Here is a 23,613-nt window from a genome sequence, read left to right as displayed (position 1 = left end):
CCTTTCTTTTATTTATTTTTCTCTTTCTTCTCTCTTTCATCCTTCCCAATATAAATTCCATTTCAACAAAAATTTTTGTTTTTAGTTTGTAATTGCATATTTTTGGGTGAAGGTTTAAATGGTATCAAAAACTAATTTTGATTTTTTGTATGATGCCACGTATCACAAATTTCAATTGATGATTATTAATCATGTCACAATTTCATTTTAAGATATTTTCTTGGGAATAAAATGAGAAACTACAAAGGAAAGAGGAAAACCCAAAATTAAAAGAATTGAAAGGCTAAAAAAATTGTATTTTAGGAAAGTGATTTGACTATTTTTTTAATCATTTAAGGAGAAGATAGATCTCTGCAATTCTTCTTTTTTAATTTCAATCATTATGATGAAGATTTTTGTGGGAAAGAGGAAGAATTAAATAAAAAAGAAAGAGAAAAAGAAATAAAAGAAAGAAAAACAAGGTAAATGAAAAGTTATAATAATACAAGGGCAATTTTGTCCTAAAGGGGATTAAGTGAGCAAAATTAAAGGTTAGGGAGTAAACTGAGAAATGGGGTATTTTTTAAGGGGATAAAATGTGATTAATCCTTTATTTTATAGCATTACTACATTGTTATTATCACTTTATTCGTTTGGATTGTAGTGATGCAATCCAAAACTCAATTTGATTACAAATTCATATTTATCTCCAATAAACTTGTGATTAACATTTATTGTCCTTAAATTTACACATAGACACACATTTTCTCTTTCATATATATAAGGTGATTAAATAGACACATATTAATCAATATATCTCTATACTTCAACTCTACTTGTCTTTTTTGTACACAATTACACCAACCTACTTACATATTGTGGCATTTTTAACTCTTTAATGCATTTCTTTATATTTGTCAAGTTTTGATTTCTTTCTATAAATTAAATCTCTAAAATGCATAATGTACTTGACCAAAATTTCTAAAATAACACTCCTTGTATTTATAGCTTTAAAAATAGGATAAATTACACTTTACCCCCTGTGGTGTAGCTAATTTTCATATAACCCCCTAGTTTTAAAAACTATATATAACTCTCTCATTGTTTGAATTAAAGTGATAAAATGACAGAAATGATCATCTGTAACGGAGCTTATGAAAATTTCAAAATTACCCTTGTTTAAAAATTGAAATGGTTTAAGTGACCAAAATATATAAACATATGCATGATACTTTAATCCGTTCTCATCTTAATCCATAGAACTTTTGGTTAAATTTCAAATGATATCAGTTAGAACTTTTCTCCATGAATATACTTAAATTGCAATATGAATGTACACAATCACAACTATTGCAACTCTATTTGATTAGACACTTTTCCAAATTGATTACACTTTTTTTAAAAAAAACTAACATGTAAGACGACCTCTCTTAGCAATTGTTCATTGGTCGCAGGTTAGCCAAAACCGTATCAATTATAAAAGTGGAATGAAAAGTCATATTATTACTTTAAACAAGTGGAAATTTCTATAACTAAGCAATAATTTGTGTGTGCAATATGTTCAACATAATACTTTAATGTATATATGACGTCACGGGTCAAATTACAGACTAGCTACTTTTGGTTGACCCAATAATTGAACCAATGATCCTTGTCCTGATCATATTTTTGAGTCAATGAATGGGTTCAGTTATAAAGGACATAACGAATTTTATACTACATATACAGGGAATGAAAGAAAAGAAAAGAGAAGGAATGGCCTCAGTTTTTTTGTCCTATCTATTCACAGTTACTGCTATTCTTTTTTTTTTTCAGTTAATTATTTCTCCTTTTAAAATTGAACCAATTGTAGCCAGTTAGCCAATTCCACTGGAACCAGACAACTGCAGGTAGGTTTCATAGCTCAATCTTACATGACTAGAAAAACGGTCAAATATGTATAGTAAAAGCCTCAGTATTCAGTCAACTCGGACTAGACCAGTTCGAGCAGTTTTTGGTTTCTTTATATATCGCCATTTGTCAATGTAATAGAATGGCTTGAAGATGGATGAGATGCAAATGACTTGTCTATAAGCTAACTGATACACAGAGTCGATAATTATGATGGCGAGTAGCATTAGATTTCAATTCAATATGATGGATGCTGAGATAGGTAAACATCTATAGTCAATAATACTATATATATATATATGTGTGTGTGTGTGTGTGTGTGTGTGTGTGTGTGTGTGTTGCAAATGAGATGCAAGCAACATTTCTCAAAAGGGATGACCACTTCAAACTATAATTTCCTTCTCATTTTATTATGCAAGAAGAAATTACAATACCTGAATGCTCAGAACAAGAGAAACATTAATGACATCTTATATTGGTCAAGTAACACAAGTACAATTGGAATTTTCAAGAAAGTCATGCTGCTGATACTACAATAGGACTTCTAACAACATGACCAGCTCCATCACTCCATGCATACCATCCAAATTCAAACTTTGTCTCCTTTATACTTGCAGCAACTTTTACTGTAATACTGAAGCTTTGTTTTTCCCCTGTTTTACTAAAGTAGAGTTTTGTTGGAAGGATTTTAACAGTATAGCCCGGGGGTGGTACAATGCTTACTGTGTATGTACTGTTACCCGTACCAACATTTGTGACAGTTCTACTCACAGTCATGTTGCCATTGAGTTTTGCTATTGCAAGTGAAGGGTAATTAAGATCACTGGGAGGAGGTACATGCCTTGGACATTTGAATGATGGATCGAGAAAAGCTGTGCCACTACTACAAAGGAAGAGAAGGTAATCAGTGTAACTTGCATCATAAACAAGTCCAGGATCTGCTGCTTTTGATGGTTGAAAATGGCCAGCCCCGTAGTGAAAAGGAGTTGCTATATTTCCAGCTGCATCTGTTATTGGTATCTGTACATTGTTGACCCTTCTTGCTGTGTAAAGAAAGTCAAAAAAAAAAAATTTGTACAGATGAGGCGAAGAAGAAAATAACATACTAACCTATGTGTCAATTAGAGATTATATTGAACAGACGTAAAAACTAAAAAGTAATAGAAATGTACAACCTGTGGTCATTAGAGAAGATCTTATTGCAGCACTACTCCAATCAGGATGTATAGCCTTTAGCAATGCAGCTACGGCAGAAACATGTGGGCAAGACATAGAAGTTCCTGATGCAATGTTATACTTGACAACTCGATGATCTTGAAGAAGCTGAGTTGGAGGCGATGCCTCAGTCCACGCGGCCAATATGTTTAGTCCTGGAGCAGTGATATCTGGCTGGTAGAATGAAAGAATTCAACCAACTATTGTTAATAATATGAATATTTTGTGGAAAATAAAACTAACCAATTTAAATATTTGAATTTTAAAATCCATGAGAGAACGGCGCAAAACTAGATTGGAAAAAAATAAAATGAAATGGGTATTCTCTATCATAAGCTTAAATGGCTAATCTCGTGGATGTTTGACAAAAATGTAAGTATTTTGGTTAAGAAGCATAACTATTCTTTTTTGCTGGACGAGTTAAACTTGTTGAGTTATAAGTTTTAAGGAATTGAGTACAAGAGGACAGCTGCAATTCTTTCTGTTATGCGTCTGGAGATGAAAAGAAAAAAAAAAAAAAAAGAAAACAGAATACCAAATTTGGATGAGGAATACTTTTTTTAGAGCACAGTATGTTAGCTTATTCCAAATGATAATATATCATTTTCTATGTAATAGAAATGAAACTGTTAACGACACAACACTAAAAGGATATAACTTCAAAATAGGGTGGAAGGAAGAAACACTAATATTTGTATGCAGAATAACACCTGTATTGTTTTGAATCTTTTGAATTCCTTCCCCCCAAGTGCACGAATATTGTTCCGTTACCAAATTATGGATCGCATTAATTTACTTCAACAATAATTACCTAGAGAATTTTCATGTTAAACAGTAAAATTACCTTGAGAACATTTGGTTCAATTCCATTTGGACCTAGTGCTGTGAAAGGAGCCATAAATGGTGCTGGTCCAGTACCAATAATAGTTCTTCCTGGGAAAAGTGTTGCTGTTGGATTTTCATTATTCAATATATAACTCACTATTGTTGCTCTATCATTCTGAAGCACAGTTGTTCCAGGGAGTAGGAAAGGGCTTTCAACTACTCCTTTTCCGCCGTAAGGGTTGCCAAAAATGGCAGCCACTCCCCCTGCTCTTCTTACTTCCAATGCCTGATAAATGTATCCTACCCAGCAGAAAACAACTTTGCCTTTGACAAGCTTTTTGGAAAGCGTACCAGGAAAGCACCCCCTGTAAGGTTTGCTCATAAATGAGTAGAAATGGTGTATGTTATCCAAGGTGAAGTCTAAAAAAAAAAGGAGTAAAGAAACAGAAGAAAGGGTGAAAATGCAAACCCGGTAGTCAGATTGGTGGTTTTGCCCGGGATTTCCACATCAACAGCATACACCAAAGGATACTTCTTGGTCTTCCTAAATGGCGTTACTGTACGCCCCTGTTGTGAAGATTAAAAAACAACTTTTGGGATCATATAAATAAAAATAAATTACCATGCATTATTGTTGGAAATGCCACTATTTTTTTTTTTATTTGTGCATGTTGCAATTGATGGACAATGACTCTTCTGATTAAAGAAAATTTTTTGGCAAAAATAATGAATGGCAAGTACTATGTAGCAAATGATATAGTACACTTGTCACCATTTCTTTTACAGTTAATGATCTTTTTGTTAACATATACAGTAAGTGTTCTCTGAGTGTGGCAAAATCATATTTTGAGGAAAGGTAAAGATATAAGTGTTCGTTTGCAATCTTAAGATTGTTGGATTATCTTTTAGTACCTGAACAATCAGGCCATTTCCCAGCACAATTGTTGATTGAAATATTCGATCAATGCTACTAGCACCAACTGAGATGAGCCATGGAGCTACATTTGACACAGATGATGGAGTTGGCCCCGAATTACCAGCACTACAAACCACGATGATATCTCTCTTCAGGGCATGCAATGATCCAATTGCAGTGCCATCTTCAGCATACGGAGAGCTAGTGTTGCCACCAATAGAGAGGCTAATAACATGAACACCATCCTTGATGGCATCGTCGAAGGCAGCAAGCGTATCACCTTCCGGGCATAGTACTTCATCTAGAGGATCAGGTTGCCAACAGATTTTATAGATGGCTAGGCGAACAAGAGGAGCGCCACCAGAGGCAGTACCATTGGCGAATCCACCCAAGGAAGAAGCATTAGGAACTCTTCGTCCTCCGATAGTTGATGCTGTATGAGTTCCATGACCATTTTTGTCTCTAGGTGAACGGAATTCCATTTTTTCCTTAACAGGGCCATGTTCAGCCTCATAATGCTTTAGGTAGTATCGAGCCCCAATTATTTTCCTACAACATGCAATGAAATTTTTTTTTTTTTTTGCAAGATTATTTCATCTCTTCATCAGGCAATATTAGAACAATTCCACCCAATCCCCCACCCAACCATAAAAAATAAAGGAATAAAAGGAACCATCTATTAATTGGCAATGATCACATCTCAATTAAAAATTTGAAGTCACCAGAAAATCAAGAAAAAACTCATCTTGCAAAAGGAAAAAAATGAAGTCCCTAGAAATTAACTGATGTGATTAGCCAATGCACTGAAGGTATTCATTTTTAATTAATATTCTTTCATGTTTCTCTCACTGAATTGTAGTGAGGAAACACAAATTGTGAAGAGTAAATTAATGCCCTATGGATCCTTTTGCTCAAAAAGCAATGCTAAAGGAGCCTAGATATCTTCTTTTACGAGATACTTCACACAAGTGTTCATGAATATGAATGAATTTCTGTAAGGGTTAAAGACACTAAGCCTCCTAACATTTGATGTCCCTTGTACTTTCTCAATTATTTGTGCTGCACTTTTCCCCTTCTGTTTAGCCATATCAGCTTTTACCATGTTTCAAATTTGCCCTCACCTCCATTTTTCTTCATTCTTCTTTTTCTTGTCCAAGCTTCTCATATCACCATATTTAGCAATGCAATTTTTTCTTTTGAGAAAATCAAGAACTAAGTTCCAAATATATTCCACTTTTATTGGAAAACGAAAAAAATTCATCGTCTTAATTAAATTCAAAACCTTTGTTATTGTTAAAAATATTCCTCCTCAGTGTAACATTAACAAGTGGAGGTGAGATACTAATGTGATAAAATATCTCTCATATGCATGTCCTGAACATTTGAAAATTTTGATAGAAAATTTTTGTATTGTTAAAATTACATGGTATTATTTTAATAATAATTTTTTATTTTTTGCATGAAATGATTTTATTGTAAACTCTACAAAAGATTCGAAAGGCACATGACTTTTTTAATTGGTTAGAATTTACTTTTAAGGACATTCTTCAAAAACAAAAATGAGATCCTATTTTCAAGGGCAAATTACATTTTACCCCCTTGTGGTTTAGCATTTTTTTACATAACCCCCATATGGTTTCAAAAGTTATACATAACCCCCTCATAGTTTGGATTAAAGTGTCAAAGTGACGGAAATAATCACTCGTAACGGAACTTCTAAAAATGTCGAAATTACCCTTATAAATACATGACACATTAACCCCGTATGATTTTTATATTTTACTATATAACCCCCTTATGATTTTCAAAATTACCATATAACCCCCTTATGGTTTTCAAAATATACACATAACCCCCCTTGGTTAATAAATAATTTTTAACTTTACATAAGGGTTCAGTATCAACCCTGTCATTTCCGTGATAGACTGGTTTCCTCTTTGGATGCCGAAAAGACCGGATTCTCGCCATCTCATAACATAAGTCAAGTCTCATCCCGTGCTTTCGGGCGCAGTCCTTATTCCCATCTCCTTGGCCTTTAATTCCATAGTTATTTTCTTCCCATTCGAACTTTTTGACATATTAGATGACTCCGTTACGAATGGTCATTCCCATCACTTTGACACTTTAATCCAAACCATAAGGCAATGTTTTAAAAACCGGACCGTTAATTGAACCGGTGAAGTGAAAGGGTCGAGGTTCAACCGGTCGGATCGGTTCAACCTCGGTTCAATGAATTTTTTAAAAAATAATTTATATAAATATATATGTACAAAATAAGACATGTAATGGACTAATTTAATATTTTATATGATGAAAAGTTTACTATTTTTTAATAACTTGGATTTTTAAAAATAAATTTTTTAAATTATAAGTTAAAACAAATAAATTTCATCTCAATTTCAATTATATCTAAATCCAACCCAAAATATCACAATATTTTGAAATTATACAAAATTCATGTATCTAAGAATTTAGATATTATGAATTTAAATTTTAATTTACGATTTGAGATTTAGATATTGCAATTTAAAAAAGAAAATTTGGAGTTCGAAGGAAATCAAGAAAATCGAAAATAGAGATGTAAACTTGATAAGAAACAAAAAATAAGATAAAAGTGAGTGGTTGTGGCATTAAATAATTTGGGTTAAAAAAAATTCTTTTTTAACTTTTTTCAATTTAATGGACAAAAACAAATTTAAAAGATGGAAGAAAACATTAATAAATTAAAAATAAAGAGGTTTGATTAAAAAGGGAGTGACAAAAGAAAAGATGATAGAGAGAGAGAGAGAGTTTAAAATTAAAAAAAAAGAGCCATGAGGGGATGAGATTTTGTAAGAAAAATGGAAAAAAGAAATATGAGTATTTGTTTTATATAAATAAGTTATCAAAAAAAACTAATAAGATGTGATGGTGCAACGGTTAATACATTGGTCTTTTATTAGAAAGGTCTTGGGTTCGAATCTTTATTGTTGCAATTTGCAAAACTTAAAAAAAAAAAAAAAAAAAAGCTGAAAACCAACCGGCGGTTTTCACGGTTCAACCGGTCTTTGACCGGGTTTCTAGCAAAGTCAACAATGTCATTGAACCGGACCGGTGCTATGGCCGGTTCGCGGTTCAACCGGCCGGTCCGGTCCGGTTTTCAAAACATTGCCATAAGGGGGTTATGTATAGTTTTTGAAACCATAGGAAGGTTATATAAAAAAAATGCTAAAGCACAGGGGGGTAAAGTGGAATTTGCCCTATTTTCAAGTATTGTTTCTACTAATTATTATTTTAAAATCGTTATTTTTTTTTTGTTGCAAAACTGTTGGTCAAAGGGGGGAGGGGGAATGTAACAAAAAAAATGTTACAGGTGAAAGTGCAAATGGCACCAAACTTTAGGGGGTTTAGTGCATTTAACCCTTCTAATAATGTATTAACTCTTAGCCTGCCTTCTTTCGCATGATTTAATCATGTAAAGGAACCGTTGAATTGAATGAAGAAAAGGGGATCTCACCTATTGCAATGGGAAGAGTTAAAGGCAATCCCTTGTTGACAAGTACCTTTCCAAGATTTTGGAACAGGTTCCATCCCTTCATCGTTGAAACTTCGAGACTCCGGCCATATACCTGGTCAAAATAAAGTATAGATAGATAAGACAATCCTATTTTATGCACAACCAATTCCAAAAATGTGATGTGCTAAGTCAAATCTGTTCCACAATCAACCATTCCTATTAAATTAGCATGCACGCTATTACCTTTTTTTTCTTTTGCTTTCTCTTTGTGATGCTGAACACGTCAACATTTATTTGTCAAAAAACATTTTCAAATTGTGTTTGCGAGCAAGTTGAAAATAGAAAATTCAAATTTTGAACTCAATACCTTCGTGTGAGGCTTGAAAACTGAATCGGTTAATATGTATGTGTGTGTGTATGTATACAAACACTAGAATTCACCAAAATTGTTAGGTAAAGTTACCGCTGTCAAAGACTCCAACGATAACATCTTTGCCATAGCTAGCTCTCTGAAGTAATTTTTCTCCATTCACACGACTTAAGTCACCATTTGCTTCGAGTAAATTGGTGAAATCCCACGATCTTGTAGTTTGTAGCCGCAATCTTCTTGTTTGGCTACGGAAAACCGAAATCACTCCATCCATTTCTGCCAAGACAAGAGTAGGTTGTTTTCCATAAGCACGGTACATGACCAGTTGGCAACAGAATGTTTAGCTATTGGCATTAAAATTCTCCCAAACATTAGATGTCTAGGATATAGTACCATACTTTTTGTTTTATGAATGGTAGAATCAGTGGCGGAGCCAGAAATAATTTTTACTGGGAGCAAAGATAATATAGAATATATTTACTTTTTTTGCCCCCTAAAAATAAAGACATAACAACAATATTCATGTAATAAATGAAAATGATATAACTATTTTAAAAGAAAATAAAACTATTGAATGAATAATATTACAAAAAATTACATAATGGGATTCACTAATATAATATTCATTTTGTTTCAAAAATTACATAGTATAACCTTTCACAATTGGTCAAGATAAATTTTCAAAAGTTTTTGTTTTATAACCTTTTTGTTTACAACTCCACAAGAAGGCGGCGAAGTGAAGGAGTTGATCAGAGGGGAAGAAGAGTTAGTGAGAAAATAGATAGTACTTGCTTTTTTTTTGTGCACATAAGTCTCATAAACTAAGTATCACAATTATTGATTAACTTTTATAAATAACACACCTATTTATAAAAAATTTAAGATTTGTTTTATTGAATGAGTCCAACAAAACCTTTTTGGCTTGTAAGAAATAAACTACAACAAGTTACAAGGGAGCTAAATAATTGAAACAAGAGGATTTTGGATTTTTACACTCTATTTCCATTGAACTACAAAACCAGAATACATGAATTTTCGTTTCTTAATAACTTAGTGGGGACAAAAATAAAATATAATAGAAACTACAAGGGCAGTTGCACTATTTTTAAGGGTCAATGGGAGCAGGTGCCCCAGTGCCCCCAGTCTAAACCCGCCTCTGGGTAGAATTCAAACCCAAAATGATAAGCCGATGAAATGTCTTATCCAAGGACACTTGCTGGTCCGCTAGATACAGCCTATACGCCATCAACTATGGTGATAACTTGTGATGGCCCTCGAACTATCCGCATAGTTCACTTTTCGCAACTAAATTGTACTCATTTAGGGTAATTGCTAGAAACTCCGCTATGATTTCATGTAATATGATATTTCAAAATATCCACGTGGCTCCTGTGATTTTATGTAAAGTGGAATTCTGAAGATTATGTTGATAAATGCAAAATTATAGGAAATTTAAATGGATATTATAATTTCATCAAATGCGTTTTGGAGCATAACTAAGCCTATCTTCATAATTGACTATGTTTTCAATTGGTTTTTCACTTTATAAGAAATTTCGGATGAATTATGAGTATATTTTGAAATGTTAAGAGAGTGATGTAATAATATGCAAAACCTGAGGGGATTATTAGTTTGTTTCCCTGTACATATATTCTCAAATCACACCATCAAAATTTAGAATAATGTGTTTGGTCACTCGCTCTAATTTGGCGGTTAAAATCAATAGGAGGTTAACCAGCATTTCACTAGCAGGGGTTTGGTGTTAATAGAGAGTGTTAACATTTACCTTTGCAAAAATACCCTTCCAACATTTACTATTATCTATACCCATCTTATTTGAAAAACCTCCCACTCATACATAACTATCACTGCAGTCCCTCATTAACTGATTAACTAATCCACTAATGTACATTGCATCACCTCTCAAAAATCTCTTTATTCTATATCTTTTTATTATTTTTTTCTAAAATATGCGCACAACCCACTAGTGATTCTTACATGCGTGCTGGTTGGTGTCTGCTGAAATTAAAAGAAATGATTACTACTATATTGCTGGAAAAGTTGAGCATGGGACACGGAGAAAAAAATAGTTCAATCGCCCATGGTGGGTTATGTGAAGAGTTATGGCCCTTTAGGTAGCTTTCCCTGATTATTGTGGCTAACAGTTTTCCTTTTTCTCCCAGATTACGAGGCCCTATATTGGTTTTGGACACCCTTTTCTTCTTTTTTTTTCCTTTTTTTTTTAATTTCCCTACTAACCTGATACCGTGGAGGCTTCTTCTGGTGTAAGGAATGCCGAGAAGCCATTGATTATGTGTTTGTAGCTGTGAATAAGACATGTCTCAGCTTCTTGTTTTGAACCCTTAACAGAATGTAGAAATGAGCGATGGTGTTCCTCTATTTCTTCAAAGTTTCTGTTCCCACTGTGCTCTCCAAGGTACACTATATACACCTGCAAGAATTGCAATAATGGAGTGATTAGTTAAACTACAGAGAGAGCCAATCAATAAGTTGATAATTCAGGAGATATGAAGTGAAGACTTCACCTGCCGTTCTTCACATACGGCTTTCATATGAAGACTAATGAAAAGAAAGCATAAAACAGCCAAATATTTCTCCATGAATCTTTTGTTGAAATTGCAACTGGTGATGATGAACTTTGCCTATTCCATCATTATATTTAAAGGGTAAGAATCGGCAGTATGCCCTCGATTTACTATTTTTATTCTCATATGGAACTTCATTTTTCCATAACATACGTCCATGGAATTGGCCAATTCAAAGTTCACCAAGAGATAAAAACTTGTGCTGAAAGTCTTCTCCCAAATTAACAAAAACATGTTTGTTAATGGTTTGTTAATGGTTGGCCATGTCTAAGTAGGAAGCATGATTAAGTCAATGTCAAGAATTTTCAAACAATAACATGTATGTTAATGGTTGGCCATGTCTAAGTAGGAAGCATGATTAAGTCAATGTCAAGAATTCTCAACCAGTATTTGTACAGGAAAATGTTATTTATACTCCATTTTTTTGTTAATTACACTCCCACCATTTGTATTATTATATGGTCTAATAAATAAAAATCATATGATAAAAATAATAATGAGAGTGTTATTAACCAAAAAATGAGTACAAATAACATTTCGCTTTATATATACAGTTTAATTTTACATAAACATCAGCAACTGCCTAATAGTTCTGCTGTGATTGGGACATTCAAACGGTACATTTCTTTTCTTTTCCTCGTAATTTCATGACTGTTCTGCTTCGCCACCCTTACGTAGCAAAAAAGGTTAATCATACTTTGCCCCCTAAGTTTTGAAGGTAGTCACCTTTTATCGCATCAACTTTAAAAATAAGCACTTCACTCCCTACATGTGAACTGGTCAAACATTAGAATAGTTAACTCCATCCACAAGACAGATTGTAATGACATTTTTTCCCTTCTATTATTGTTCAAATACAAACTTTGATAGTATATTTATTTAACATTGCAAAAGAAATCAATTAACCGAAAACTCTAACGTGCTTTATTAGTAGTCAAAGTTGAAAATAGAAAAAAAAAATTCACTCCTTTTAATATATTCAATAAGAACATAGCAAGAATTTCTCTAGTGACTTTGAAATTTAAAACTTTAGCATGCCCTTACTAGTGGTAGTATATGAACCGAAGCCACTCAAACTGTTTAGGGCCAAATATAAAATGCACATACTCAGTATTTTGCATATATTGCCTTTATCCTTTTTCTTTTGTCAAATATCGCGAAAGTGTCATTGTTAAAACGTCTTCTAGATAAAAGTTATTAAGAATCATGAAAAGTTATTTCAGAGAATTTAACAATGAATTAACCTTTCCTACACTGACAGTGTATACACTATCAGCGTTGGATGAATAATAACTATGTAAAATTTAAATTTGAAATTTAACTTTTGCACATATGTCATGAATCTAACGGTGATAGTGTATATAGATAAGATTTCCTCTTAAACAATTAGTCATTTTTTTGACTTATAGTAGATAACTGTTATTCGACCACAAAGCTGAAAGCGAGGCAAAAAGATGTGGAAGGGCTGGTGTCGAAAGGGAGAACCTATGTTGCTTAATCAGTACTTCAGAATTTTGGTTAATTAACATTGATACAAAACAAAAAGTTACTTAACATAATTAGCAGGCCTATGGATATAGATGAGCCAATTTTCAATACTATAATTCCATATTGAGTTAACTAACCAAATAATCAATTCCTAAAACGTATTAGTTTGCCTTAAATACAACTGATTGACCATGCATCATTTAATGGAGTTGCAGCAGCTCGTCACTATATCAACTTGCAATTGGAAATTGATCAAGAAGACAAAAGCATAACAGTGACATGAGAAGGATTTCTTATTGTCAATAAGTTCATGATACCACTGGGGCTAAAAAAAAGAGTTTTACTAATCAGAATAGAAAGGTACATTCATATATAGTACTCTTATATATCTGCATAAACTAGGATGTTTACTCCACCAAACTGATCTGCTGTCTTTAGTTACGGGGAAAAATATTCGTAGTTGGTTTAATAATCTATATATAACCTTGCGACAGTTGATAATTTAACTTTCATTTATTTCTCAAAAGATAAATCTTAGTTTAGCGTTTAATGTCTTCTCGTCAAGTTCAATGCTTAAGATATATGCTATGTTGAAGCATTCAAGGATCATACAAGTTGATATATAGTAAATTATTCTTAGAGAATATACTATTGTATCAGGTGCAAGGTGAACATTTTCTATTCCGGCAGATGGTGAAAGGTTTAGAAACTTTTGAATAGAAAATGAGGATTAGATTTTCGTTCTTGACTAATTCATATCCGAACCACATGCGATATCAACTTGAAATTACTTTAGTTTAGCAGTGTGAAATCGTGAGGCTGGCGCTGTTCTTGCCTTTACAATTCAAAAGCTGTAAACTGAACTCAACGTGGGCATGTTTTGAGGACTTTGATGCAGTTAGAGATGATTTCTTTGCAGACCTAAATATTGATACATCCACTAATAATGCTTTAGCTCCCGACCATAACCATGTCAGTAAGAGGATTTTATTGAACATACAAGTTAAATATTTGAATAGGAATTGAGCCCGCTATTTCATTTGTTGGGTTTATTATTCCATGGATAGATGGTTTTCTGTACTTTGTTTAATAGTTTTTTTTTTCTTTTTGGTTCTCAATTCGTTCTATACCTTTAAAAACAAGTATATTTGAATACCATTTTATCGATATATACTTAATTCTTCTAAACTCGATTGTTTGCTGTACCATGGTTCAGAGGTTTCAATTTCTTCATAAATTTTCAATGCTTTCGTGTCCCTTTGTGTGTTGTGTTCCTCTTTCAACCTCTTTCACGGGTGTTTTTAATCCCTCGTGGATATTCCTTTTTGTGAGAGCATTCCCTTTCGTGTTGTTCAACTTCTTGCGTGATATTTTCTCTAATGATTTTGTTCGATTGGACAAAGTCTTTTAAGGAATTTTTAATTATGTTTTACGATAGTTTCACTCAACGGGCACATTTCCTATGCATAGTTAGTTACTAGGACTACCTCCACTTTACATCCCCAAAATTGTACCACTTTTTCATTTTGCATTATAAATTTTAATTTTAAACACTTTACACCCTAAAATCTCTAATGTATCCCATTTAAGCCTAATCAATGACAATATTAGCAAAAGTAACAGAATAAAGGATCTACAAATCAATGACAATATGTTGAAAGTGGTCAAAACGAGCCAAGAGATTTGCAAAACAAAATGATACATTGTCATTAATTTATATCATCCTTTATTTCATTAATTTGCTAACAATATTAGTGATTCAAATCGTATAAGTTAGTGAACATGTGCTAAAAACAGTCAAAATAAGTCAAGAAATCACGGTTAGAACAAAACGATACATTATCATTAATTTACATCATTTTTTATCTTTTCAATTTTACCAACATTGTTATTTATTAGACTTAAAATGGATAAACTTGAGATTTTAGAATGCAAAGTATTCAAAATTAAGAGTTTAGAGTGAAAAGTGTCCAAAATTAAAATTTAAGGTGCAAAATAAGGAAGTGGTACAGGTTTGGGACTGTAAAAAAGAGTTAGTTCTTTGTACCTATCAGACTAGTAAAAGAAATTCCAATATAATGATTTTCCATATCCGTGTGTACTAAATAAATTTTCTAAATCTGAAAGTCAAAAGTAAATCCAAAAGATTAGTTAAGAGCAGACCCTTAAGCAAGCTATATATATTTACTCTTCATACAAGGATCTTAGTCTTTTGTGAATTTACCCTTAATGTATAGTCTTTTGTATTACAAGGAAAATTTTAAATGGTTCCAATTTTTTGAATTCTTTCTTGTGACTGTTGATAATTTCCTTTTCCTCAAAAGAAGAATTGTCAATATACATTACTTCTAGAGTTCAATATCTTCTGGTCAAGTTCAATGCTTCAAAAGTACTCTGTTAAAGCATTCAAGGATCTTAGAAGTTGGAGTAGATAATGCTTAGTGTATATACCATGTTTAAGGTACAAGTTGAACATTTTCTATTTGATCAGATGGTGAAAGGTTTATACAATTCTGAATAAAAACTTATGATTAGGTTTCCATGCTTGACTACTTCTTACAAGATATAAAAGTACCAAGCTCAAGTTACTGTAGCAATTGTGGTCCGGTTATTGCGGTAATTTACGCCAATTTGAGGGGCCTTTGGTTAGGCTGTCTTGGTGGGTTGTGCTCTGAGGGCTCTTTGGTTACGGTTGGTAATTTACACCAATTTGAGGGGCCTTTGGTTAGGCTGTCTTGGTGGGTTGTGCTCTGAGGGCTCTTTGGTTACAGTCTTGCAGTAATTTACAGGAATTTTAGGGCCCTTTGCTACGGTGGGCCAGTGACTATTCTGCGGTCGGTGCGCTTAGTGCTGTTAGTGCATTGTGCTCTTAGTCTTCTTAGTGGGTCCTGCTATTGGTGCTTCCGTGGCGCTACATTGCATATGCTGCGTTCGGTCATTGTTGAGCTGGCTCGGCGTAGTGGATGTTGGCTTCCATCCATCTAAATGGACGTAGTGGACGTTGGCTTGTATATATCTATCTAAAATCTATCTAAAATTGCAGTCGTTTTTGTTGTTTCCTTTTGTTCTGCTTTGTTAGTGCTCTGTTTCCTTTCTGCTCAGAGTTGTTTTTATTCTTCCCTTTTGCTCTAGTTGGTCTCTGAGCTCTATCTAAAATTGCAGTCGCTTTTGTTATTTTGTTTTCTTCTTTCTTTTAAGTTCTCTTCTACTTCTGCATATTATTTTTGCATGCATGGGGATTATTTTTTGCTTTTTACCATATCAGCCAGTATCTTTTTTCGATAATGGACAGATTTTTGCAGACTTAGTATTGCGCGGCCTTTGATAAATCTTGATTTGTTGTAAACTTGCTATTGCATGAACCTTGATGCGCTTTCCTTTGTTTTCGATTTATTTGATATTGGTTTGTCTTATACACAACCTTTATATATTGCTGCATGTTAGTCTGCTATTTTTTCTTCTATATCTGTTACATGCATGGGGATAGGTTTTTTTTTTCATATTAGTGATTATGTTGTTTTTATCATTGAGAGAATCTTCCCAAATTCTTCCGTGCAATCGATTTTTTCTTTAATGGCTGTTGCATATGATTCTTTTCTGATATCTTTGTCCATGCAAATTGGCTAGCTAGGCGTCGTTCTAAAATTGAATTTTTTACTATTGTATAATTTCCTTTTAGTTTTTCCAAGCGTTGTTCTCTGTTTTCATTGCCGTTCTGTTGTCTATGTTGGTTTATAGCAATGCTTATTGTTGGTATTAATTTTGTATTAACTGCTTTTCATTTTCAGGAAGAAAAGCAGAAACAGCAACGTGCTATTAGGTTTACAGGTTGCTGCTTTAGGTCATGGATGCTATAAGGTGCGCATATAAATCTTTATAATTGATAATTATAAATAGAGTTAGGTATTAGCTAACTTTCATCAAATTTGAGTCTATTTGTTCTTCTTGCGATCTGTGTTATTGTTAGTTTCGTTGCTTTGATCTTATTGTCGTCCATTGAATGTTGCTCTGTTTGTCAATATAGTATTTTTTTTTGGTCCAATTTGTTGTCCTTTGCCATATTTCTATTATCTTCCTCAATAATGGGGTGAGCCAAAAAATATGGAACTCTTGAAGACCTATATATTGAGAAAAATAGAAGGCGTCGGCGACAGCGACGTGCTGCAACAGGCAAAAACAAAGATCAGCCTTGTAGTGGTGTATGTATGGTTGCAGTTACAGGGTTTAGTGTCGCTGAAAATATGATTCCACAAGAAATTGTTGGGTCTGCTGATGGTCGGCACAGACGGTGTGTTCTATCTGCTAATTCTTATTATGAACATTTTATTGGCTCTAATGATCGTGAAATTTCTAGCAATGTAATGAACCAGTCCATTGTAGCTGATCAAATCTCTGGAAATGATCAACGTAAATCCAATCAGCAAGTGGCTGAGATATCTTTAACAGACGAGATTTCTCAATCCATGCTCTTTGATGTACCAATTTCTGGTGAAAGATCTGATGATGAGTTACGATATACATTACATAATCTTGCTGTTACTGTTGATGGTGATTTAGCTGAAGTGACAACTTTACCCAACACAAGCAAAGAGCAAGGCCAATCATTATTAATGGTCGATGGTATGATCAACAAAGGTAAAAGACAGAAATCTACAGAGAAAGCATTTGACTCTCGAGGTAATCAAAAGAGGAATCGCCAAAAGAAAAAACAGAAGGATCCATTAGATGCTGTTGCAACTGAGCCTAGCTTATTACCAGCAATTGCTAACTGTCAGTATTGCAATGCAAAACGTTTTCATCTCGAACCTCCAGGATTTTGCTGTGCTTCTGGAGAGATTCAATTAGTGCCAACTGAGATGCCAAGAGAACTTATGCTGCTTTATCTTGATAATAGTGAAGATGCCATAGAGTTTCGTCGATGTGTTAGAAGCTATAATAACGTATTTGCCTTTACATCCATTGGAGTCCACACAGATCAATCTCTTGGCAAAGCATACAATGGAATTTATACTTTTCGAATCCAAGGACAAATGTATCACTATATAAATCAGCTCATTCCTACTGATGGTGAACAACCAAAAAATCTTCAGTTATATTTCTTTGACACTGATCATCAGACAAGCAATATACTTTCATTATCTAACAGGTTTGCTGAATCACTCATTAGTAAGCTCGAAAGTATCTTGAAAGTCAATCCTTATTCTGCCTTCTTTCGAGGACTTCAAACATTGCCCAATCTTGATGATTATAAAATTGTTCTAGAAGCAAATCCATCCGTTGATCAGCGAACTTTTAATAAACCAACAGTTTCACAGGTGGGAGGTGTTTGGTCTGAAACAAGTGATTCTGAGCAACTAATGTCAAAGCATATTGAAGTATATGGCAAAAATGGAAAAACACAAATCGTTAAGCATTACTATGGCTGTTATGATTCTCTACAATATCCCTTGATATTTGCAAATGGTGAACCAGGTTGGCATCCAGGAATTGAAAAAGTTGTACACAACGATGATCCATCCTGTCAACAAAGAACATGCCAGGGAGAGCAAGTGTTATTCTCTGGCTCAGCTTTAACAGCAGATGATGTTATCCATGCTGAAAATCAGGGTAATTATGTTACTTCCAAAAGTTTTTGTGTTATCTTTTTATACGGTGATCAAAAAACAAGATTATATGTCTTTACACTTCTTATTTCCCCATATGCAGCAATCAGAAAAATGAAACGAAAGAGAAAAACTGTTTCATGTCGAGAGTATTACTGCTACAAGCTGCAGATCAGAGAAAATGATCGATCAATGTTGCTTCACATAGATCGACTTCTACAACAGTACGTGGTTGATATGTATGTCAAAATTGAGTCCACAAGACTTGATTTTCATCGAAACACTGACAAACGAAACCAGATGCGCACAAAATTATACCAAGGCATAGTTGATAGTATCTCTCAAGGAGAGGCTTCATCTTCAAATATTGGGAAAAGAATTTTATTGCCGCAATCATTTATTGGAGGACCACGTGATATGAAACGTAGATATATGGATTCAATGGCTTTGGTGCAGCGATATGGCAAGCCAGATATATTTTTGACAATGACATGCAATCAAAATTGGCCAGAGATTAAGAATGAGTTACTACAAACTGATCAAGTTGAGAATCGTCCAGATCTGATCTCATGAGTCTTTAGAGCCAAACTAGAAATGTTGAAAAAGGAGCTATCGAAGAGGCATATTTTTGGAAAGGTTGCAGCATATACGTATATTATTGAATTCCAAAAACGAGGCCTTCCACACGCTCATTTTCTTATCATTCTTAAACAAGGAAGCAAGATGTACTCCCCTCAAGCATATGATCGAATTGTGTGTGCTGAACTTCCTAATTGTCATCATCAGCCATATTTACATAGTCTTGTCGTGAAGCATATGATGCATGGACCATGTGGAGTAATGAATCCAAAATGTCCATGTATGAGAAAAAATATAGGTTGCAAGGACAAGTATCCGAAAGAATTCAATGAATCCACACGTCACAGTAGCAACTCATATCCTATATACAAACGTTCCGACGACAAGAAAACAGTCAAAGTTCGTGGTCATCATCTAGATAACAGGTGGGTAGTCCCCTATAATCCTTATCTATTATCAAAGTTTAACTGTCATCTTAATGTAGAAGTTTGCTCAACTGTTCGAGCTGTAAAGTATATTTACAAATATATATATAAAGGTCATGACAAAATCTTGTATCAGCTCAATAAAACTCAGGTTGATCACTCATTTGATGAAATTAAAAGCTTTGTAGCTGCTAGATGGATATCTGCTCCTGAAGCTATGTGGCGCATATTTGCATTTGATCTGAATGAAATACATCCATCAGTGACTTTGCTTCAAGTACATCTTGAAAATAAACACCCTTTAGCATTTCCTGAAAATAGGCCACTTGAAAGTCTATTGCAAAATCCTACTTCTTCAACAACAATGTTAACCGAATTTTTTGCAATGAACAGGCAGGATGATCATGCAAAGTCTTTAAACTGTTTGTATGCAGAATTTCCAGAACATTTCGTTTGGAACAGGACAACGAAGCAATGGGATCATCGAAAAAACAAACAAGTTATTGGCAGGTTAGCTCCTACTCACCCATCTAAGGGAGAACGCTACTATTTACGCATGTTATTAATGCATATCCGGAAACCAACCTCTTTCCATGCATTGAAAACAATCGATGGGATTACATATGCTACATTTCAACAAGCAGCAGATAAACTTGGTTTGCTACAATCAGATGACGCTGCTGAATTGTGCCTTCAGGAAGCCACTCTATATCAAATGCCATCTTCCTTAAGACATCTATTTGCTGCCCTTTTAGCTTACTGCACACCTACAAATCCAGAAAAAATATGGCTCAAGTATCAAGATTCCTTGTCTGAGGATATTCATCAAGATAAATCTATTGACCAAGCTAATGTTGAAAAGATAGTCTTACAGATTATTCACAATTACTTACAATCTATGGGAAAATCCTTGAAAGATTACGGATTCAGCAGCTTTGTTCCGCAAAGAAATATCAAACAACTCATCGCGAAAGAGATAGAAAGTGAAAAGAGCATTCCTGTCTTAGATGTTGATCTTGCTGCATTGCATCAGCTAAACGGTGACCAGAGAATAGCCTACGACAGAATTATGAATGCAGTATTAAACAAAAAATCAGAAGCTTTTTTTGTTGATGGCCCTGGAGGTACCGGTAAGACTTTTCTATACAAGACTCTGCTTGCAACAATCAGATCAAAAGGTTGGATTGCCCTTGCTACTGCAACATCTGGTGTGGCAGCATCTATCTTACCTGGAGGTCGAACTGCCCACTCCAGATTTAAAATTCCTTTATACGATGATGATGCTGCAACTTGCAATGTTGGAAAACAAAGTGCCATTGCACATCTTATTCAGAATGCACGGTTGATCATTTGGGAAGAAGCTTCTATGGCAAAGCGAAAATCAATTGAAAAATTCAATGAGATGCTGCAGGATCTGATGCAAACAAATTTAGCATTTGGTGGAAAAATTATTGTCTTCGGTGGTGATTTCCGTCAGACTCTACCAGTGGTGTCAAAAGGCCACAAGCAAGATATCATCAATGCAAGTTTTGTTAACTCTCCTCTTTGGCGACAACTGACAAAATTAAGGCTTCAACAAAACATGAGAGCACGCAAAGATCCTGATTTTTGCACATTCCTTCTCAATATTGGCAATGGAACTCAACAAATCAACAGTTCTGGTGAGGTTGATATACCAGCATCAATGAACATACCATTCATTGATGATGATTCGTCGCTCGAAACACTTATAAATGTAGTTTTTCCTAGCATGGAAAGCTTCAGTATAAATCCAGCTGCAGTTGTTAATCGAGCAATCTTGATGACGCGTAATGATTTTGTTCATGAGATCAATGACAGATTGATTGAAAAATTTCCAGGGAAGAAAAAAACATATCTCAGTTTTGATCAACCTATTGATTCTCGAGACCAAAGAGATACTCAAGATTTTCTGAATTCATTAACACCAAAAGGGATGCCTCCGCACGAGCTCAAGCTGAAAAGGAATTGTCCTATAATGCTGATCAGAAACATAAATCCAACAGAAGGCTTATCGAATGGCACTTGATTAATATGCAAACAGTTCAACAACAATGTTATCCATGCTGAGATTGCATCTGGATCGTTCCAAGGAAAATCTGTCTTTATTCCACGGATTCCATTGGAGTGCTCAGATGATGAATTCACATCTGTCCCATTTAAAAGAACACAATTTCCTTTAAGGCTGTGTTTTGCAATGACGATCAACAAGGCTCAAGGACAAACACTTGACTTCGTAGGTGTTGAATTCAAAGCCAAGCCTCAATTGATGACTTTTTCAAGCCAAAATTGAGGACTTTGAATTCTTTGGCCTAAGTTTCTAAATCCCACATCGGTTAAGTTTAACATTTGAGAGGTTGTTTGAGAACTATAAATAGCTCTCAAACAAACCAATTCAAGTACACCAAGCAAGAGCCAATAACTTGCTTTCTTCTCTCTCTTTGTAATATTTCTTCTAGTGAAATATTAAATTGTCGGTAGTGTCCGAGGACGTAGGCAAATTAGCCGAACCTCGTTAAATTCTGGTGTTCTATTTTATTGTCTATTTAGTAGCTATATTTGTAGGTATATTTGTAGTGAGTTATTGTGCAATTAAGTGCATATATAGGTGATTATGTCTAGAAAATTGGTACTTAAGCAGGCCAGTGTGCCTCACCAAATATTTCTTGGGAATTACCATTTTTGCAATTTTAGGTACAATAATTTACTCGTTATACCTTAACTTTGGTAGGGCTTCCGCAACAATTGGTATCAGAGCTCGAGGTTTCTTAGTATGCTCTGTGGTTGCAGCATGGTCTGATCTTCCACATCAGAAAAGATTTCTTGGGCTATTGTTACTCTACATTTAGGAGCTACTAAATATAATTTGTAGAGATGGCCGAAAGTAGATCTTCATCTACAATGCAAGCATCAACAAGCTCGTCATTATCTATTATGGCGAGAAATGTTATGACAAATACAAAATTAAATGTGGAGACATTTGATGGTACCGGTCATTTCGGCATGTGGCAAAGTGAGATTCTAGACGCGCTCTTTAATCAAGGTCTAGACATTGCCATCGAAAAAGAGAAATCAGAAGAGATTGAAGAGAAGGAATGGAGGACGCTAAATCGTTTAGCGTGTGGTACAATTCGATCGTGTCTTTCAAGGGAACAAAAATATGTGTTCTCAAAAGAAACCTCTGCAAATAAATTATGGACTGGATTGGAGGAGAAGTTCTTGAAGAAAAATTGTCAGAACAGGCTCAACATGAAGAAGCGTTTATTTCGCTTCACTTATGTTCCTGGCACAACTCTAAGTGATCACATCACTAATTTCAATCAGTTAATCACTGATCTGATGAATTTAGATGTGACATTTGAAGACGAAGATTTGGCTCTCATGTTGTTGGGATCTCTTCCTGAGGAGTTTGAGCATCTTGAAACAACTCTACTCCATGGGAAAGCTGAGGTGTCCTTCAGTGAAGTTAGCTCTGCCCTGTACAGCTATGAGCTCAGAAGAAAAGACAAGCAAAATAGCAGAGATGGAGCAGCAGAAGCTCTGGTAACTAGAGGACGCTCACAAAACCAGAGAAAGGGGACGAGAAGAAGATCCAAGTCAAGAGCCAGACTAAGTAAAGATGAGTGTGCCTTTTGCAGAGAGAAAGGGCACTGGAAGAAGGACTGCCCAAAACTGAAGGGTAGACCTGACAAAGAAAAAGCTGTTGCGGATTCAAATGTATCTGAGTGCATTGATCAAAACTCAGATTTTTCATTAGCTGTCATGCCTACTGGTCATTCTAGTACATGGCTATTGGACTCAGGTTGTAGCCATCATATGACGTCCAATAGAGAATGGTTCTTTGATTTCAAGGAAAAAGAAGGTGGAGTCGTCTACACGGCAGATGAGACCACATTAGCAACAAATGGGGTTGGTTCAATTCGGCTAAGGAATCAGGATGGATCAATTAAGATTCTAACTGATGTCCGATATGTGCCAAAATTGAAAAAGAACCTCATTTCTGTGGGAGTACTAGAATCAATGGGCTACAAGGTGTCGGCATATAATGGAGTGATGAAAATCATTTCAGGTGCATTGGTGCTGGTGAAAGGAATCCGAAAAAATAATAACTTGTATTACTATCAAGGTAATGCAGTTGTTGGAGTAGCGGCCGTGGCTTCCAGTGATGATCGAGAATTGAAAGTAACCAGATTATGGCATATG

At 34.5% G+C, this 23,613-nt stretch overlaps 2 protein-coding genes across 2 annotated transcripts; one reads left to right on the top strand and one right to left on the bottom strand.

The window, feature by feature from the left end:
* Nucleotides 1–2,244: 2,244 nt before the first annotated feature.
* LOC113708467 (subtilisin-like protease SBT5.6) lies at nucleotides 2,245–11,549 on the bottom strand. Its single transcript, XM_027230923.2, has 9 exons — nucleotides 11,238–11,549; nucleotides 10,951–11,143; nucleotides 8,785–8,967; nucleotides 8,322–8,433; nucleotides 4,822–5,374; nucleotides 4,379–4,476; nucleotides 3,929–4,274; nucleotides 3,045–3,258; nucleotides 2,245–2,912 (listed from the first exon to the last, which is right to left on the bottom strand). Exons 1-9 carry the CDS (start codon nucleotides 11,310–11,312, stop codon nucleotides 2,386–2,388), a joined length of 2,301 nt encoding a protein of 766 aa, XP_027086724.1. The 5' UTR covers nucleotides 11,313–11,549; the 3' UTR covers nucleotides 2,245–2,385.
* A 7,433-nt stretch (nucleotides 11,550–18,982) lies between these two features.
* LOC113708466 (uncharacterized) lies at nucleotides 18,983–21,439 on the top strand. Its single transcript, XM_027230921.1, has one exon. The coding sequence runs from the start codon at nucleotides 18,983–18,985 to the stop codon at nucleotides 21,437–21,439; it is 2,457 nt and encodes an 818-aa protein (XP_027086722.1).
* The last annotated feature ends 2,174 nt before the right edge of the window (nucleotides 21,440–23,613 follow it).

The sequence above is a fragment of the Coffea arabica genome, chromosome 9c (assembly GCF_036785885.1).
Source record: "Coffea arabica cultivar ET-39 chromosome 9c, Coffea Arabica ET-39 HiFi, whole genome shotgun sequence".
Classification (NCBI taxonomy): Eukaryota; Viridiplantae; Streptophyta; class Magnoliopsida; order Gentianales; family Rubiaceae; genus Coffea; species Coffea arabica.
Note: the sequence above shows the minus strand (reverse complement) of the source record. Positions and strands in the feature narration are given on the sequence as shown.